The 21,382-nt window shown below is 41.4% G+C and overlaps 1 protein-coding gene across 1 annotated transcript in view; it reads right to left on the bottom strand.

The window, feature by feature from the left end:
* The window catches only part of ROCK2 (Rho associated coiled-coil containing protein kinase 2), a gene marked incomplete in the record, with an annotated part of 2,656,097 nt that overhangs the window by 554,344 nt on the left and 2,080,371 nt on the right, over positions 1 to 21,382 (bottom strand). Inside the window, 1 exon segment of the mRNA XM_044082273.1 lies at positions 15,111 to 15,199. Coding sequence (XP_043938208.1) covers positions 15,111 to 15,199 — 89 coding nt within the window.

The raw sequence follows: 21,382 nt of genomic DNA, 5'->3' as shown, positions 1-21,382 counted from the left end.
TATAAAACATAGTAGCGTTATCAGTGCTGAAATTTATTGTGGATCGGAAGTTTCAGTTTGTAAGCATAGAAACTCACAGATGGTGAAACAGTTTAAATTGTGTAAGATTTATTTCATTTCTGTTGTTTAGTTTTGACTGGTAAGAGCTTTTTTATTTTTTTAAATTCAATATTTTAAATCTGGTTACTTTTTTATTATTATTATTTTTATTCAATAGCATTCAATTAACCACGGACAAGTTTCTAATAAAAAAAAAAAAAAAAAATGAGACTTGGAAAGAAGTGCAGAAATTGATGCTAGTATGTCAAGTGCTGCTTTGCCCAGCACATCAGCAGCTGATACCTCATCTAGTACCTTAACTGGCACTGGTTCTTTTAAAGCTAAATAAAAACTTTTGTTCACCATTATGAAGAAGATTATTTGTCATTCAGCTTTATATCCAGTGACGACAATCCACCATGTCCCCCATGCGTAATTTGTGGCATAAAATTAGCAAACCAAGATACAGTTCCAAGCAAATTAAAAAAATATCTGCAATCAAAACATTCTCACTTGTGCAAAAAGCCTGTTGAAATTTTTAAAAGACTTGTACTGGATAACATTAATCAAGCAAAAAATGATGGACTGAATTTGTAACAGTATCAGAAAAAGCGCAAGAAGCAAGTTACGCAATTGCAGAAATTGTTGCTAAAAAAATTAAATCTCACACAGTTGCAGAATCTGTAATTTTTACCACCATGCTGTAAAATTGTAAATTTCATGTTTGGCAAAGAATATGAAAAGGAGGTTTTAAAAATTCCAATGTCAGATAACATCTCTTGTGGAAGTATTCAGGACTTTTCACAAGATGTTGAGTTGTAAACGATATGTCATTAAAGACATAGCTATGCTTGCTATTCAGCTGGATGAATCTACTAATGTCATTGGCAAAGCTCAACTTCCAGCATTCAGTAAATTTATTTTTAAAGAAAAGATTATTGAACAGTTTTTATTTTATCGACCACTCACAGAAACAATGAAGGACCAAGATATTTTTGATGTTGTTGACAATTACTTCAATTGTCGTAACTTATTCCTGCATCAGTATTTATACGGATGGTACCCGCTGTATGTCAGAAAGTGTAAAAGGATTTGTTACACTGGCTCAAAAAAAAACAAAAAAACAAAAAACAAATACAGTTCTAGAATTATTTTTACGCATTGTTTTCTCCTTAGAGAAGTAACTAGCATTAAAATCATTGGTACCTGAACTGAAAAAGTATTACACGAGAATGTCACAATTGTCAATTATATAAAAAGCAGGCTGTTAAAACTGAGACTGTTTGAGCACTATGTTCCTCAATGGAAGCTTCTCACATGCAGTTGTTATTCCATACAGAAGTTAGGTAGTTATCTTGTGGTCGAGTTCTTATCAAGATTTTATGAAGTAAAAGAGAAAGTTCTAACTTTTTCGACAACTTGGCAATCTCGGCTGATTTTCTCAATTATGTGCTTTGGTGCAATAAGGCTGAATTTGTTGCTGACTTATTTCAATCTTTGAACACACAATAGAAGTATGCAAGAAGATCATGAAAATATAATTACTTTCACAGACAAAATCAATACTTTCAAAGAAAAACTAGAAATGTTTGAGTTAATGAAAAAGTGCAAATGTGATTGCTGTTTTACTATATTTGTGACTACTTTTTAATTCACTGTATATTATCTAACTTTTTTTGGAGCTTTTCTCCTCAGGTCTCTGCTGAAAATGGGCACCTGCCCAGCAAACTAACCTGGTCAACAAATGTCAAATAAATAATAACTAAATAAAATCTTACAAATCTAATTTTACAAAAGTACAGTTTTGTACCTACCATAAATGTAGATGTTCGAGGATCCACATTGCTGCAGTCCTAACTATTGGGTAGTCCGCTGTCCAGTCGGCCCGAATACCAAAGTATATGGCTGACGTCGGTCAGGGCGCATTAGACTGACGTCAGTACGTCAGGGTACTAATGCGCATGACCGACGTCATATCCTCAGTCTTTTCTTGCCCCAGATGTCAGAAGACCCTGAAAAGATAAGGCCAAAACCAAAAAATCCAAACATACCTGCACCAAAAATATGTACAATATATACAAAAGTACCAGAATATAACCTCACCTACAAACCACCCCTAAACACAGAGGGGAAGGAGGGAGGGTAAATTGGACTGCAGCAATGTGGATCCTCGAACATCTACATTTATGGTAGGTACAAAACTGTACTATGTTCTTCATTCCACATTGCTGCAGTCCTAACTATTGGGTAGAATCCCAAAGCAGAGGTAAGGGAGGCTGGCAAATCATAAGGAAGCAGGAACTGATAACATGCCTTGCAAAATAGCTGTGGCAAAACCAGCCCTAGACTTAGAGTAGAGAGGAAGGTGATAATGCTTAGAGAAAGTATGCACTGAACTCCAAGTAGCTGCCTCCAAAATATCCTTAGTTGCCACCACCCTTAGAAATGCTGTTGAAGTGGCAGTAGCCCTAGTGGAATGAGGCCTAATCCCAGCTGGAATCTCCTTGCCATGATGGGAATAACAAAATGCAATGCAAAACCCAATCCACCTAGAAATAGTTTGTTTTGACACAGGCTTGCCCTCATGAACCCAAAGCAAAAGAAACAAACAACTGCTGAGACTGCCTAAAATCCTTAGTCCTGCTCAAATAATAACGCAATTGCCTGTGTACATCTAAAGTGTGCAAAATCTTTTCCCCTTTATTTTGGGGATCTGCATAAAAAGTAGGCAAATGAATAGTTTGGTTTAAAGCCACACTAGAAACCACCTTAGGCATAAAGGAAGGATTAGTGCGTAAAGATACCCTATCCTTATGAAAATCAAAAAGGCTCTACCGCCATAAGGGCCTGCAACTCAGAAACCCTTCTTGCAGAAGTAATGGCCAACAAAAAGCAGTCTTCCATGACAAGTATTTCAATTCAGCAGTAGCCGCAGGCTCAAAAGGTTGTAGAGTAAGTTTCTCCAACACAAAATTGAGATCCCAAGCAGGAGTAGGAGCTCTACGTGGGGCTCTTATATTCTTTGCCCCTCTAAGAAATTGCTTGAACAAAGGATGCGAAAACAATGGTGGGTCACAATCATAGTGAGCTGAAATTGCTGCAGCATGAATCTTAATGGAAGAGAAAGACAAACCTTTGTCCAATAACTCAGTAAGATATTGAAGAGCCACACTCAAATTAGGCTCAGAAATCTCCAAATTGTTTGCTGCACTCCAAAATAAAAATCTCTTCCATTTTTCTGCGTACACTTTCCTTGTACTAGGTCTTCTGGCTTCCATAATAACATTTAAAACTTGTTGAGGAAGTTGAGACCTGCTGTCTTTCAAAACAGAATATGCCAGGCTGTTAGATGAAGAGAGAGAAGCTTGACATTGAGCAGGTGACCGTCCCTCTGAGACAACAGGTGTGGAATCAAGGGTAAAGGCCATGGAGGCTTCCTTACCAGACTCCTCAGTAATGGGTACCAGTGCTGCCGAGGCCAATCTGGAGCTATTAAAATCATCCTTGGCTTGTCTTGTCTGACCTTTAGAAGCACCCTTGGGAGAAGAGGCAGAGGTGGAAAAGCATACACATGAAGATTTTTCCAACTGAAAGAAAGAGCATCCACTTTCCAAGCTGTGTGATGAAACCTCTTTGTGCAAAACTTTGGCAGCTGGTGGTTTAGTGGAGAAGCGAACAGATCTATGTCTGGAGTTCCCCATGACACTGTCAATTTTGAAATACATGAAGATCCAGTTTCCACTCGTGGGGATCCATGATTTGTCTGCTTAACACATCTGCTAAGGAGTTCTGTGCTCCGGCAGAAACCTTGCCTGAAGAGTTAGTTGCAAGCTGAGCGCAGTCTCCCATAAAATCATTGCTTGCCTGCACAATGGGTAAGAATGTGTTCCCCTTGTTTGTTGATGTACCACATGACAGTTGTGTTGTCTGTTAGAATCAACACCTGCCCTGGAAGAAGTAACTCCTTGAAAGCCATTAATGCAAACTGGACTGCTAACATCTCTTTCATGTTGATATGTAGATGCTGTAGTCTGGCAGGCCACTTGTCTTGTATCCACTTTCCATTTAGATGAGCTCCCCAAGCAATGTCTGAGGCATCTGTCGTTAGAATCTGACTCGCCTCTGGCCGGGTCACAGAGAGTCCCTTGTTTAGGTGACATTCCTGAGCCCACCACAAAAATTCCTTTTGAATGCAAGGTATTATTTGAATGACAGTGTCCAAATCCTGGCAGTGCTGTGTCCATACATTTTTGAGATACCATTGCAGCTTCCTCATATGCAGTTTGGCACTGGGAAGCACCAGAATACAAGATGCCATGAACCCTAAGGCTTGAAGGACTGTCCTTGCAGTCAGCCCGGACTGAAGAGATAGTTGATGGAAGTAACTGGAAAGATTCTTTTGTTTGTCCGGGGTTAAAAGGCCATCTGGGCTGCTGTATTCAGTCTCACACCCAGAAAGCACATGTCTTGAGAGGGTACTAGACTGGACTTTATTTCATTCACAGAATACCCTAGGCATCTTAGCACTGCTATGACATAATCCAAATGCTGTAGAAGGTCTTCCTTTTCTTGAGCTAGAATCAGGCAGTCGTCCAAGTAAGGATAGATTTGAATTCCTTTCAGCCTGAAGTAAGCTATCACTGGAGCCAGAACCTTTGTGAATACTCTGGGCGCAGTGGATAAGCCAAAGGGCAATGCAGAGAACTGATAATGAGAATTTCCAGCTCGAAAACGCAGATACTTCCTGCAACTTAGTCTTATAGGCATATGAAGGTAAGCTTCCTTGAGATCTAAAGTTACCATCCAGTGATCTTTGCCCAGCAGAGGTAAAAGCTGTTGTAACGTCAACATTTTGAACTTGGGAATGTCCAGATAAGTGTTGAGGATAGATAAATCCAAAATTGGTCTCCACGTGTTCCCCTTCTTCGGTACTAGGAACAGGCGAGAATAAAATCCTAGGCCCCTTTCTGGCACAGGAACTGGCTGAATGGCCTCTATTTGGAGCAACAGAGAAATTTGCTTGTGAGCCTCTTGTCTTTGTAGAGGAGGAATGTCTGGCATGCCTTTGAAAGGAGGCAAGGTATGGAAATAAAACCTGTAACCGTGGTGAATGATATCCAGAACCCATCTGTCTTGGGTAATTAAATCCCAATTTTCTTTGAAAAGAGACAGCCTTCCTCCCAAAGGTGCTGCCAGGCGAGAATGTACTGGCAGCTGAAAAGGCAGGTCATTGGGTCTGCTTACGAAAGGACTGACCCCTGCCCTCACCAGAAGTCTGAGCAGGGGAACTCCCTGTCCTAGGCCTAAAAGAACCTTGAGCTCTGCCCCTACCACGTCTAGACCTACCCCTAGACTGGGAATCATAAGCAGGATAAGTCCATCCCTTAGTAGGCCAATTTCTACTAAACTTGGAGGCTGCACCTGCAAAAATCCTTAACAGTTTGCATAGACTTAGCCTTGTCCTCCATTTTCTTTAAGACTGCTTCCACAGGCGAACCAAACAACACATCAGACTGCAAAGGAGCATCCAAAATCCTTGTTTTAACATGCTCAGCTAAATTCTGATCTCTCAACCAGGCATGCCTACGAAGAACAGAACCAGTGGCAGCCACCCTCGAGGAGGCCTGCACAGCATCAAAACCACATTGCAAGGAATGTTTACCCACCTGTTCAGACACATGAACTAAATCCTGCAACTCTTTACACTCAATACCTTCTGCCAGAGCATCCACCTTAGATTTCAATTGTGAAAGGAGATAATTCTGATATTTTAACATGTGAAACTGACAATTCAACGCCCTCATGGCTAAAGTGGAAGAAGTATACACTTTCTTTCCCCATCTATCCAAAGCCCTTGCCTCTTTATCAGGAGGAACAGGATTTTTAACAACAGAGGCCTTCACACCTTTAGGCCCCTGAGAGACAGTTTCGGGTCTGCCCTAGGACTCTTAAAAGATACTTATGAGCTTCAGGCACCCTATAGTACCTATCCGGTTTAACTGGGGCAGGAGGCAAAGAATCAGGATTCAGGGAAGCCTCTGCAACATCTTCCACCACATTCAGAACAGGAGGTATAGCTAAAGGCCTATGCTGGGGTAAAACAAGAATTCCCTAAGCCTCTTCCTGGAATCAGAGAAATCTTGACCTTCCCATTTAAAATGCTCCCTCATGGAATGCAGAGTCTCTGAAAATGAAAAATCCTCAGGAGGAGAAGCTGAAGGAGTAGAATCATCCACATCAGAATCAGAATAAGGAGGATACTCCTGCAAGTCTTCAGTCAAGACTCAGAAGCCTCGAACATTGCTCAAAACTCTCAAACTCAGGTTCCACCCTAGGCCTCTTGTCAGGAGGGGGCATAGAACCTCTAATCATAGTAATCAAATCCTCTGCCATTTTAAGCATATGTTTCTTAGGCAAAGACCCTGAAGCACTAGGAGAAACCCCCACTGAAGTTAAACTTGGCCTGCCTCTCAAAGAAGCCTTGGAAACAGAAGGGAGGCTCTAACCACCTTAGGAAGAGAGGGAAGAACAGCCACCTGAGAAGCCCCTCAGCCTGGCCTACTTCCTGCGAGGATACATCCTGTAACAGTAAAGTCTCTCCTGAGACTCCAAAGAAACACCTGGCAAGACCTCCGGCTCCACTGAGCCTTCTAAAGATCCGGCGTCTGGGACTGTCGGTTCTTCCACTCTAGGCCTTGCTGCTTTGTCCTTGCGCTTTTGGCGGCGGGCGTTGGAGCCTCCGACGGCATTTTATAATTACAACGCTTCCCAAAAACTAACCTGGCACAGTCTAACCTTCTCTTAATAGTGCGTTTGTTAAATCTAGCACAAGAGCGGCATCCAACAACGTCGTGCTCAGGCCCTAAACAAGGTATACACAAAGTATGGTAATCCCTATGAGGTATCTGTTTCCCACAAGAAATACAGTTATTCACTTTTCTGACATCCGGTTAAATACTGAGGCAAGAAAAAACCAAAATATTCCCCAACGGGGTACTTAGCCAACTTTGATTCGGTCTGAAACTCTGACTTCAGAAACTTTCAGAACGCCAACCTGCACTCGCAAAATTGCTTCTGCATCGGACCATGCGGCAAAAAAGACTGAGGATATGACGTCGGTCATGCGCATTAGTACCCTGACGTACTGACGTCAGTCTAATGCGCCCTGACCGACGTCAGCCATATACTTTGGTATTCGGGCCGACTGGACAGCGGACTACCCAATAGTTAGGACTGCAGCAATGTGGAATGAAGAACATCTTTAAGATTACTTGGTATAAATATTGAAATATATTTTCCCTCAGTTGACAAATTATCTTTGGATTAGATAAGAGATCTGTGCATGCAAATTGGCAAATTTAAATATTACAAAAGAGGACGAGTTAACAGAGATAAGAAATGACAGAGGATTGAAACTTAAAACATTCAACAATAAACATTACTACATTTTGTTCATCTCTTAAAAAGTGACTTTCCCAATATAAAAAAAAAAGCAATAGAAGCACTTCTTCCTTTCTCCACATCACATCTGTGCAAATCAAGCTTTTCTGTAATGAATAATATTAAGAAAGTACAGTTGTGTACCTACCATAAATGTAGATGTTCGAGTGTATGAACTGTTGCAGTCATTACACTTGGGTTATCCTACTGGCAGGCAACCCGCAGTCGGCCTGAATTCCAAAGTCCTGGTCCGGCGTCGGTTGCTGTCGCCTCTTCCCTGACGTCAGTGCGCCAGGGGTATAAAAGATGCAGCCGACGCCATTTTCTTCAGTTTTCTTGCCCCAGATGTCAGGTGCCCCCAAAAGGGTAGGCTGTAAAAATTATGATCATACAAAAGCATGCACATAACCTTCATCTACAAGCAAATACACCACATAGGTTGTATAGAACAGATAGGTACAGATAAGTCCCAGCAAAGAAAAAAGGAGGATGGTGGGACGGTAACCTGGACTGCAACAGGGAATACACTCGAACATCTACATTTATGGTAGGCACACAACTGTACTATGTTCATCGTGTTTCACTGTTGCAGTCATTACACTTGGGTTGAATCCCAAAGCTGAGGTTGGGCGGCTGGGCCTAAATAGAGTTTGGAGTGGCTATGAGGCCCTGCAGAACTGCAGTGGCAAAGCCTGCTCTGGATTTAGAGTAGAGAGGTAAATGGTAGTGCTTTGTAAAAGTGTGCACTGAAGTCCATGTTGCAGCCTCCAAAATATCCTTGGTTGGTACTCCTCTGAGGAAGGCTGCTGATGTGGCTGCTGCTCTGGTAGAATGTGTCCTAATGCCCTTGGGCACTGATTTGCCAGGTTGTGAATAGCAGAAACGAATGCAGTGGCCTATCCATTTTGAAATAGTCTGCTTTGAAATGGCTTTTCCTTGGGAACCTGCAGCATATGCCACTAAGAGTTGTTCAGTCTTTCTGAAGGCTTTAGTCTTGTCCAAGTAAAAGCATAGCTGTCTATGTATGTCCAAAGTATGCAGAAGTCTCTCCCCCTTATTCTGTGGGTTTGGATAAAAGGTAGGCAAATGTATGGTTTGGTTAAGAGCCACGCTGGACACTACCTTAGGCATAAATGTGAGGTATGTCCTTAGAGAAACCCTGTCCTGATGAAAAATAATAAAAGGTTCCACAGCCATTAGTGCCTGTAACTCTGAGACTCTTCTTGCTGAAGTTATTGCTAGGAGAAGAGCGGTTTTCCATGACAAGTACTTTATTTCTGCTGTATTGGCTGGCTCAAAAGGAGGCAGTGTGAGTTTTTCCAAGACAAAATTGAGGTCCCATGTAGGCATTGGAGCTCTCCTTGGAGGTCTTATGTTTTTGGCCCCTCTGAGAAACTGTCTTAGCAGTGGATGAGAAAAAATAGGTGGGTCCATATTGTAATGAACTGAAATTGCAGAAACATGGATCTTAACTGATGAGAAGGATAGGCCTTTGTCCAGCATCTCAGTTAGGCATTGCAAAATCGGAGGAATATTTGGTTCAAGCGAGTCAATTCCCTGCGCTTGGTTCCAAGCACAGATTCTCTTCCATTTTTCTGCATAAGATTTTCTGGTGCTGGGCCTCCTGGCCTCCAAAATAACATCCATAACTGCTTTAGAGAGAGGTGTGTTCTGAATGATTACATTATCCGCTTTGCAGCCAGATTTAGGGTTTTGAGTTGGCTGTGCAGGATCTGATTGTTCTGCTGGGTCAGCGAATGAGGTATTAGAGGCAATGTCCAGGCTGGGCCTTCAGACAAGCTCTTTAGGATAGGGTACCAGTGCTGGCGTGGCCAGTTTGGGGCAATCAGTATCATTTTTGGAGAGGAGAGGCAGAGGAGGGAAGGCATATACTGTAAGGGCTTTCCAGTTGAATGAAAGGGCATCCACTTTCCATGCTTGCTTGTGATAAGTCCGAGTGCAGAATCTCTGTAGCTGGCAGTTGTGAGGGGAGGAGAATTGATCTATGTCTGGGCATCCCCATTTCCTTGTCATCATGTTGAAGATTTGTGGATCCAGTTTCCACTCATGAAGATCCATGAGGTTTCTGCTTAGTTCATCTGCCAAAGTATTTGTCTTTCCTGGCAGGAATTGTGCTTGCAGATGTACTTGATAAGTCAATGCTGTGTTCCACAAAGTCATAGTTTGCCTGCAGAGGGGGTAGGAATGTGTGCCCCTTTGCTTGTTTATATACCACATGACTGTAGTACTGTCTGTCTTTATCAGTAGTTGTCCTGGATGAAGTAGGTCCTTGAAGGCTGTCAGGGCATTTTGTACAGCTAGCATCTCTTTTTGATTGAATTGAAGATGCATTTGGTTTGTGGGCCATGTGCCCTGAATACATTTTCCTGCAATGTGCACCCCCCAGGCATAATCTGATGCATCTGTTGTTAGTGTCTGCCTGGCAGTGGGTAAGGTGAATGGCTGTCCCTTGTTGTGGTGACAGGCCTGCGCCCACCATTGAAATTCCTGTTGTAGGCAGGGAATGACAGTAATTACTGTTTCCAGGCTGTGGCAATGTTGAGTCCAAACACTTTTTAGATACCATTGTAGTTTCCTCATATGTAGTCTTGCATATGGAATTAGTAGAATGCAGGATGCCATGTAGCCCAGAGCCTGCAGAATTTTCCTTGCAGATAACTGGGTCTTTGTTGCCATGTCTTTGAAGTAAGAAGCCAGATGCCTTTGTTTGTCTGGCGTGAGATAAGCCATAGCTTGCACCCAGGAATATTATCTCTTGAGAGGGCACTAGTTTTGATTTCTTTTCATTTACTGTGTACCCTAGGCAAATTAGTAATCTTTTTACAAAAGCCAGATGCTGTAGTAGAATATCTTTGTCCTTTGCTTGAATAAGGCAATCGTCCAAATAGGGGTATATTTGAATTCCTCTGTCTACAAAATGCAATTACTGGTGCCAGGCATTTTGTGAAGACCCTGGACGCAGTAGATAAGCCAAAGGGCAGTGCAGAGAATTGGTAGTGCATTGAGCCAGCTATGAATCTGAGGTATCTTCTGCAAGTTTGTCTGATTGGAACATGCAGGTATGCCTCTTTGAGGTCCAAAGTTACAAGCCAAGCCTTCTTGCCCAGCATGGGCAGAAGCTGCTATACAGTCAACATTTTGAATTTTGGGACGCCCAGAAAAGTATTTAGTATAGACAGGTCCAGAATTGGTCTCCAGACTTTGTCCTTTCTTGGTACTAAGAAAAGTCTTGAATAAAATCCTTGTCCCTGCTCTTGTTGTGGCACTGGCTGAATAACCGCCATGCCCATGAAAGATGAAACTTGTTTTAGTGCCTCTTTCCATTGATTGCGTGGCAGGTCTGGCATACCTTTTGCCTTTGGAAGGGTGTGAAAGTGGAACCTGTAGCCCTGAGAGACTATATTTAAGACCCATTTGTCCTGGGTGATCTTGTGCCAGTTTTGTGAAAAAGGTGCTAGCTTTCCCCCTAAGGGTGCTGCCAAAAAATAAGTGCTTGGCATTGGCAGAGGGAATTCATTGGGACTGTTTTCTATAAGGCGGTGATTTGTCTTCTCCGCTTTTGGAGGTAGAAGCACCCCATTGTTTGGGCCTGTATGAGCCCTGGGGCTGTTGCCTGCCACTAGGGCGTCTGTATCTGCCTCTTTGTGGTCTGTCTGACACTGGAAAGGGCCAATTCTTAGAGGGCCAGTTCCTGCTAAATCTGGGTGGCTGTACCTGTAAGAAATCCTTTACTGTCTGCATAGATTTTGCCTTATCCTCCATTTTCTTTAACACCTCCTTCTGCCTTAACACCAAACAAAGTATCATGCTGTAATGGAACATCCAATAATTTTGCTTTAACATGATCAGGCAGATTCTGTTCCTTTAACCAAGCATGCCTTCTAATAACAGGACCTGTAAAAGCGGCCCTGCACAAGGCCACCAGTGAATCATAGCCACATTGCAAAGTATGTTTTCCCACTTGTTCAGCTGCATGCAAAAATCCTGCAAATCTTTGTTCTCAGTACATTTAGAATTTGTCAACATTTTTTTGTTTTAACAAAGACATTAAATATTGCTGATATTTGAGCATATGAAACTGACAATTTAAAGCCCTTACAGCCAAGGTAGCAGAAGTGTAAGCTTTTTTCCCCCATCTGTCCAAAGCCCTAGAATCTCTGTCTGAGGGGACAGGGTTTTTGGCAGAAGCAGCCTTGAACCCTTTGGGACCCTGTGAGATAGTTTCTGGGTCAGCAGCAGGGTTTTTGTAAAGAAATTTATGGGTGTCTGGGACCCTGTAGTATCTGTCTGGCTTGACAGGGGCAGGAGGTAAAGAGTCTGGAGACAGGCCGGACTCTGAGAAAACATCATCTACTATGTCTAGAACAGGGGGAATTGCAAGAGGTCTGTGCTGAGGAAGTAAAAGAAAGTCTCTAAGTCTTCTCATAGAATAGGAATAATCCTGGCTCTCCGAATGGAAATGCTCCCTCATGGTATGCAGGGTTTCCTCAAAAGAATAGTCCTCCGGAGGAGAAGCTGAACAAATAGAATCTTCAGCATCAGAATCCTCATAGGGAGGAACAGAATATCCCTGATCAGAAGAGGAGTCACAGGAAATGGAAACCTGATCAGAGGAATCATATTCAGTGTCTTGCCTAGGCCTCTTATCAGGAGGGGGATTGAAACCCCTGATCAAAGTAATTAGGTCTTTGGCCATTTTGAGCATCTGTTTCTTAGGCATAGACGCCTGCCCTGGAGAATGCTGTACTGGTTTCCTTGTCTTTAAAACTGTTTTAGACTTTGTCTTGGATGCTGAAGTAGGCTTTATACAAAGTTGTGTAGGTCTGAAGACACCCTCAGAAGCCGATGCCTGCTCAGCGGCTCTGGACCCATCTGAGGGATTCCTAGCTGTCTCCACGTGGGAGTCGGAGGCGGCCTGTGGCTCTGAGGTAGTGGGAGTCAGGGGCTGCGAAAGCGCCTCACTGAGCACCGGCGACTGGCCTAGAAGAGGCTTCGTCGTCGGTTCTGGACCTCAGATGCTTGTCCTTGTCTTTATCCTTGCGTTTTTTATGAATTTCGGTCGTCGGCTGTTCCGACGGCATTATGTAGTTAAACCTTCTGCCAAAATAATGAAAAGCAAAATCGTACCGACGCTTAACAGTGCGTTGGTTAAATCTAGCACAAAACCGATAACTAGCAACGTCATGGTCAGGGCCTAGGCAAGGAATACAGTAAGAGTGGAAATCCTTATGAGGTATTTGCTTCCCACAAGAAATACAATTGTTAACTTTTTCTGACATCGGTCTGGAGAAAGAAAAAAGTTTCCCCAATGGGGTACTTAGCTTTATTGAAGACTTCGGATCTGAAATTAGATTTCGAAAATCTCAGGAGTTGGCCGACCGGCACTTGCGAACTGCTTTTGCTTCGGGCACTGTGTGGCAAGAAAGACTGAAGAAAATAGTATCGGCTGCATCTTTTATACCCCTGGAGCACTGACGTCAGGGAAGAGGCGACAGCAACCGACGCCGGACCAGGACTTTGGAATTCAGGCAGACTGCGGGTTGCCTGCCAGCAGGATAACCCAAGTGTAATGACTGCAACAGTGAAACACGATGAACATCAAAAATAGATCAAGGCTGGAAACCCTGGAGGAAGATTTAAGAGTATGCCTGCCAAAATTTGACCTTGCACAAAAGACATCCTTAAACAACGTCAAACTCAAATATAACACTAAATATTAGATGCGAGTAAAAAAGAAGAAAATATTTTTTTTTAATCAATCAAAATTATACCTATTTTTTTTGTCTTTTCAGCTAAAAATGCAATATATTTTTTGGTGTGCTGCAAGATTTTTGTAATTAAGGGATGGGAGGGTGGCCTAGTGGTTAAGGTGTTTTCCTTACAAACACAAGGTGCAGGGTTTGAGTCTCACAAGGGATAATTGGCTAGGCTTAAAATGGCTTGCAAGGGCAGTTAGCTTAGTACTAACCTATGAACCTATTAGTTTGTGTGTGCCATGAGATAAAAAAGGTTGAAAATTGCTGACTTAGGGGGAAGGGCAGCACTGCAAAAGGAGGTCCCACGGTGGAGGGCTTTGTCACCAAGCTGTTTCAGCAGTCAAACCTCATCACAAGTGCACGGAAGCATGCACCCACATTGTGCTGGGCACTGTAGCCCCTGTAGTGATTTGAGTGTTCCAACCCTGCCCCGGGGAAGGGGCTAAGCTTAAATAAAGAGGTCCTCATTGCTGGGATGCCAGCAAGAGTACAACCCACAGCAGAGGCTCTCTGTATACTTGCTTCCCCAATCTAATTCAATCCGACTCTTGCCCTCACTAGGGAATACCCATGACTGGAGAACGTATCGGCATAGCTGAAAGAGGAAGGTTTGATGGTCAGCAGGTGTGGAAAGCAGCACATAAGAAGAAAAAAGTTTACTGTGACAGGGCAGAGATGAAAAGAGAAAAAAAAAACATTAAGCATAATAATACAAGAATCAGATTTCTTGCATGCCCCATAAAAAATAAATAATTGTAAATAAATACATACAAAGAATCACATTACTTGAATCCAACATATAATGCATTTTACAGAACCAGTAAAGGAGTTTTGGATATATACAAAATGTGTACATATTTCAAAAAAAAAAAAATATTACAAACTCTATTTACTTAATCAGTTAAGACATTTGTCAAATGGGCAGCAGGCATAATGGTCAGAAGGCCCTTTTCAGCTATTCCCCTGGCCAAAAGGAACAGAAATGTATAATGTATAAAGTATATCCAGCATCAGTATATGCCAAGAAAAAATGTAGCAAAACTGAAAAGAAGACATTTCTAGAGATGACTTAAATGTAAAGACAAGATTATTAAACTTATATGCAGACAAAGAGTAAACTACACTGTGTAATAGATTAACACAAACACTTTAACTAATCAGTTTTAAAAATCTGACTTCCAGGATACAAAATGACAGCCACTACATGAGAAACTAAAGTAGCCTGCATTTCTAAAACATTGGCAGTCAAGATTACAATGTGGTGGAATAGCAACCTAAATCTAAAAATAGAGAAGGTCATTCTCATTCATAACTTGTGGTGGGAAAAGCTTCCAATTTATAGCAGTAATTCTAGAAATACTCTTCACAGAGAGCTAACCCAGGCTTTCTCCAGGCCACTGTACATAAAGAGATTTCCTGACCTCTGTATATACACAATGGCATTTGATGAGTCAAATGCTATAATGTAACGTCCCGCTTGCCATTTCTCTAGATATCTTTACTATCTCCACATTCCAAAGACATGCATCTGCAGCGTTTCTCCCTGGGCCTCCGCTGAAAATGGGCTCTGTCACAGTCGGTCTTTCCCAGTAAACAAATGTAAAATCAATAAATAAATAAGCACATCACTTTAAACATCTGAGGGATAGGAACAGGTATAAAATTATTTGATTTTCACATCTAAACATGCAAAAAATGTGTGTGTGTGTGTGTGTGTGTATATATATATATATATATATATATATATATATATATATATATACACACACACACACACACACACACCTTCAACTTTACAACCACTTTAGACAGCACAATTCAGTAACATATAGCATAGCAGGACAAGTTACTTACTCAATATCCAAAACCATGAACGGATTTGACAGCTCTTTGTCTTGCTCACTGTCATAAAACAGTATTTTCTTGCTGCTCACAACAACGTACTGTAAAACAAAAATTCCTATTAAGCTTTTTTTTTTTTTTTTTTTTTTTTAACATCTCTCCCTTAATCCACTCAAAAATTATCTACTTCTTAGTTGTTTTTAAAACACTGTGGCAAAAACTGCTAACAACCTTTTAGTAATTATCTAGCTTGGATGTTGTAATTTGACAAAAAAATATCAGATTTCTGCAGTATTAATTTTTAACTTTAGAAACAGAGAAAATCAAGGTGAAAGAAATGAATTATGTAAAACTAAAAGCCATGTAGGTAAAAACAAAAAAATCAAATCAGACTTGTGCAAAAGTAGCATATTGTCACGTATTTACCTTATTTAATATGGTAAATGGTCTGATGCACATTGTTTTCAGCCATAATCCATGTCAAAGACCAAATATGCTAAGCAGTTTTACAAAGAAACATTTAAAAGTATACAAACTCGTATGTTAATATACTTACTCATAAGTCAATCCCATCACCCAAATTAAGTTATTTACAAAGAAAGTAAAGTTGCTTGAAATGTAATAGCAGTAAACGTCTGAGGAGAAGTCATTTTGGGTAGCATATTTAGATGATATGAAGCAGAGTCCATCTCTAACCCTTTTTAAATGTAACCTTGTCAAATAGATGAGAAACTAGAAATTCAGCCCAGGTCTGGCCTCTGTGTCTCTAATAGACAGATGCAGAAAGTAATGCCCAAACTAACATACTGCCCCCCCCCCCCATACAATCTCTAGAAACTTCCTAACATAGCAACAGACTTCCATGATACACAGGGACATAACAATTGGGTTGGACTGCATGGCTAGGCTTATAAAGGCCCTGGTTGTCGTTAGCCTGGTATATACCTATGAACCTAAGAAAAGCAGCATTCCTGAGTGGGAGACAGATACATGATACTCTAAAAAGGCTGTACCAAAATCAGTCCTGCCCCCCCCCAAGGCTGAGCTTCAAGTGTGTAACATTTTCATAAATGCATGAACAGCAGTCCACACTGCTGCCTCTTGAATGTCCTGAGCAGAAATACTCCCAAATACGCTAAAGATATAGCTGCTCCCTTTGTGAAATAGTAATCATAACAAAAAGGCAAGATAATATACTTACTATTTATTTGACATTTGTTGACTGGGTTAGTCCGGCTGAGCTGTCACCCTTTTTCAGCGGAGGCCTGGGGAGAAAAGCTCCAATTTAGTAAATTTTGTTCAATGCTTCAGAGAGTCCTGGGAGGGGTGCAGACGGAGACAAGTTAGATGTTGGGACAGGAGGAGGGCAGACACAGAATGGTATTTATGATCTAAATCTGAGAGAGAAGTAGTTGGTGGGGAAATTTTAGCCAGTTCAAGCTAAGAGAAAGACAGTGATGAGATTTATAGGTCTGATTTGCGGCGAACTTGGCATCTTTATTATAGGTAGTTTCTAATTTTGTTAAGAGAGAGTTTTGAAGGGTGGTGAGGATTTGTGAGCTGTAAAGTAGGTTTGGGAGGAGGTAGCAATGGGAGAGGGAGATTGTGGCTTTGTTTGACAATAATTTTTTATTTCTGTGAAGACCACCAAGTTTTTGGTGGTGTTTTTTTTTTTTTTTTTTTGATGCAGTTGTGTATGTGGAGATCAAATTTGAGTTGGCCATCTTTTATGACTCCAAGAAGCTTAGTGTTTGATTCAACTGTGATAGATACGTTGTTGAAAGATGAGATAGAGAAAGTAGATTTGAGGTGGTTTGGGGGGTTTGGTAGAAAAAGCAAGAGTTTAGTCTTTTTAGGATTTAGGATTAAATGATTCTTTGAAAGCCAGTTTTTGATGGATATGAAGGATTTTTGGGTAATGGGGTTTAGGTCAGACAGGGTATCAGCAATGGTGAAGACTGCTGAGTCATCTGCATATTACATAAGAGATGATTGTGGATAGGAAGTATAGAGTAGATTAGTAAAGATATTGAAGAGTAATGGAACAAGAATTTATCCTTGGGGAACTCCCATCTTGATAGAAAGAGGAGAGCGTAGAGAACCATTTGACAGATTGCTGTTGGTCACTGAGGTATCCAGGAAGGCAAGAAATAGCTGATGTGGAAAAATTAAGGTCAGAGAGTTTGGCCAACAATAAGGGGGTGGGAGACTGTGTCAACTGCTTCAGAGAGACCAAGAAGCAGACGTGTCACTAGCTTGTTACTCTAGCCAGAGAAATTGTGTTGATAAAGGATAGAAGAGTTATGGATGTGCTTATGCTTTGGGTGAAAGCCATGTTGTGTGGGGTAAGTAATAGGTAATCCAGGATTTGCTTGTGCACACATTTTTCTAATATTTTAGAGAGAGGTAATAAAATCGCTATTAGCCTGAAGTTGGTAATTTCTGTGGAAGTGCCTCATTTACGTATGGGTAAGGTAAATAATTGTTTCTAGATTGAGGGTCTTTGGATTCAGTGATAGAGCGGTTGATAATTATGGAGACAGGAAGGGCTAGAGAGTTTGCTGCTTTATGAAGGAAGAGTGGAGGTAGGTTATCAACTGAGGGGGAGCAAGGTTTCAATTTGAGAAGTAAGGAATTTATGCAGCTGGTAGGTACTGGTTTAAGAGAGAAATTATTTGTGGATTTAGAGCTGGTGGGAAGGTCAGAAGGGTTGACAGCACTGGTGTCAGAGTTGGTAGGATTTATCATTTTACTAATGGAGTCAATGAAGTAGGTGTTAAAGATGGATGCTGTTCCTTGGGGAGTATTGTTGGGGCAGGGATTAGCAGATGAGGGGTTACCTGGCTGTAATATTTGGTTTATGGAGTGTCAGAATTTTTTAAGGTTGGATATGTGAGAGGTTGGTGGGTTGTTGTAAAAATTTAACTTGCCATTGTTGATGTGCTTTTTGGTAGGGTTACAGAGCTCTTTGTAGTTTTGTAAATGGGTAGGGAGCTTAGGTTTTGACCAGGTTTTCTATGATTTATCTCTAGTTTGCATAAGAGCATGAGTAGTTTGTGTAAGCCACAGGGATATAGTTGATTTGACTCTTACAGTGCGTAAAGGGGTAAGGGAGTTGAGAAAGTTTAGGAATATCAAGTTGAATTTAAGTACTGCCTCATCCAGTGGTAGATGGGTTAGAAAGAACCAATTTATTGCTGAGAGGCCTCACCACCTAAATGATGTCTGTTTGCCTTTGGGATAACACCAAATGTAGTAGGCAAAGACTGCCTTCCACTCTTTTCTGAAAGTGTTCTCTAACGGTATTTTAAGTGTCTCTGAACATCCAAAGCACACAGGAGCTGGTTCTTAGCATTTATAATACTATGGACAAAAGACTGGTAACTGAACTGAATGGTTAACAAACAGCTCTAACTACTTAAGGATCATAGGTAAGTACTAGGCTAGCTGCCCTTGGGGGCCATTATAAGCCTTGCCAATTTCCCTTTTTGTGCTCAGAATAACATTTTCTATTTGGGTATAGACTAACCGTATGCATCTCATTGTCAGTAATTATATATTACTCCTGCACAACAGTGGGGAAAAGGGCAAAGTCAGTTTCACTGAGTGTAGGCTTTCACAAAAATATTTTGGAGGTTTTGGACTTGCTGAAATTACTTTTGCAGAGTTTTTGAGTTCCCAAACTTCATAAGGCTGGTCATTCTGTTTGATGAGATTAAATTTAGAGTTACTGTTAAGATTAAAGTTGATCATTTGAGCTAAACTTGACAACAATGATGCACCACATGACAACAGCTGTGAAAGTGGAGAAGGGGTCATTTTATGAGGAGAAACAGAGACTGAATTTGAGTAAGAGGCCACGGCCTTAGCTGGAAAATGGTGGTAATGATGATGATGATGATGATGATGAAGAAAAACTGAAAAATGACTGCTTTGTACTGGGTTTGATTTCCTCAACATTCACTTGCCTACTATATGGCCTTGAGCAAGTCACTTAACAGGATAATGCTCTGGGGCAAATGGAAAACTTGGGCTAGTCTCCTCAATGGTCTCTGTAACTGTAAATCTAGTAACTACCTATGATCTGAAAGAGCTGTGCCTTCCATCCCAGTCTCTAACTGCTAAACAGAAAAATTCCTCCAAGTCCAAAGGTCTATTTTAAACAGAGATCCACTTCTTTGTTATTCCGTAAGATGCTACCATTGCTGTAGATCCGACACTTCCAAGTTAAAAATACTTCTAAAGCAAAAATCCACATCTATCTACACTTCTTCAGATTCTAGCTTACTGCTCAGCCTTACCATTACCTTCCAAATATCAATATTCTTTAACATTTCTGGTTTCAGACAACTTACACTGGATAATGAAGCAGAGCATTTGGTTCGGTTTTACTAAGAATATGCAATTCCCCAGTTGTCAAATATGCTACCTTAGACAGAGCTGTGTCTTCTGACACATATGCCCCCCCAGAGGTGTGCACAAAATATTTTTTATTATTCACAGTCTCCTCTAATGTAATAATAGCTGCTTGTGCACACTTGTCTCTTCTCGAGCCACCTCACTCTAAACAGAAAGACTGCTGCAAATAGCCTGATGGCCATCTAACCTTCACTCTCTCGAGTACAGTTAGTGCGCCTTTGTCAGCTGTTAATAGCAAAAAAAAAGTTCATCCTCCTCTACCCACATTCCCCAATCCTCCACTCCACCACCATTACCTCATATCGAATTTGCTGTAAACAGTCAATCCAGAAATAAAAAATAATGGAACTATGTATGAGAAAATCCACTCAAGAGCTCAAGCAGACCAAGTTGTGGTCTCAGCCACATCATCCAAGTCCTCCAAAAGGCTGGGGGGAACAAGGAGGGGAAGGTTGAAGACAACTGAAAGACAACAACTCCGATGGAATGTTATGGTGAGTACATAACTTCTTTACCTGAAGTTGTTGCTTTCATCTGATCTTCAACCCATGGGACTGAGTCCCTAGCTACATAGACCCTGGGTGGCCCTAAGGAAGGATGTTCCGGAGCATGGCAGAGCCAAAGGAAGCTCGGCTTCTGGAGATTATGTTCAATTTGTAATGATTAATAAAGGTGTGAGGAGAAGCCCAAGTGGCTGCTGCGCAAATGTCATCCAATGAAACTATAGACCAGAAGGAAGAAGAGGTGGAAATGGACCTAGTGGAATGGGCTTTAATTTTGTTTGGTAAAGGAATGCCTCAAAGTTTGTAAATCAAAGCAATGCACTTAGAGATCCAATTGGAAATAGTTACTTTAGATACTGGTTTCCCCAGTCTGGACTTTGAAAAAGAAACAAACAATTGCTCAGACTTACAAGAGGATTTAATTCTGTCTAAATAAAATCTCAACTGCCTGTGAACATCCAGAGAATGGAGCTGGTAATCACCTCTGTTTTGAAAATTTGGAAAAAGGACCAGTAACTTGATCTCTTGATTAATATTACTTTCTGAAGTGACCTTAGGCAAAAAGGAGCGGTTGGTACTGAGGGTGACTCTGTCTTTGTGAAAAATGACGTAAGGAGGCTTGATGGACAAAGCCTGAAGTTCTGAAACTCTTTTTGTAGAAGTAACTGCTATCAAAAGGGATGATTTCCAAGATAATAGTTGTAAGTACACTTTGGCTGTCGGTTCAAAGGGGGAACACATCAAAGCCTGAAGGACTAAAGTAAGATCCCAGGGGGGAATGACTTCTTTTATCGGAGGTCGAAGGAGAAAAGTACCTTTTAGAAAAACCTTACAAAGTTTGGAAGAAGCCAAGGAAGAGGAATTAAACCCGACATTGTAGTTACAGATGGCTGCTAACTGGACATTGATGGTAGTGAAGCTAGAACCTTTGTGGAAGAGGTCGGATACAAAATCCAAAATAAATGGAACAGGGGCCGAGAAAGGATGAGCCCAGATCGAAAACCTCTTCCACTTGTTAGGATAAATTTTCCTAGTGGAAGACTTGTGAGCTGATAAAATGATATTCTTAACCGAGGAGGACAGCGCGGGAACTCTAGCCATCATTAGAAGTGGAGTAGCCATGCTGTCAATCTGAGAATGACAATGTCTGGATGAGGGCGACCGGATGGGTGAGAAAGAAGATAGTGATATGGATGCAGAGTCCAGGGAGGACACAACAGATGAGACCATAGCGTGGGAAACCTGATTTTCTGAGGCCAGAAAGGGGCGATGAGGATTACTTTGCACTTCAACCTCCTGGCTTTCTGAAGGAATTTTGGGATAAGAGTCAGAGGTGGAAAAGCATACAGAAGACTGGGGGGG

This window comes from Protopterus annectens, chromosome 1.part1 (assembly GCF_019279795.1).
Source record: "Protopterus annectens isolate FY-2018-M chromosome 1.part1, PAN1.0, whole genome shotgun sequence".
NCBI lineage: Eukaryota > Metazoa > Chordata > Ceratodontiformes > Protopteridae > Protopterus > Protopterus annectens.
Note: the sequence above shows the minus strand (reverse complement) of the source record. Positions and strands in the feature narration are given on the sequence as shown.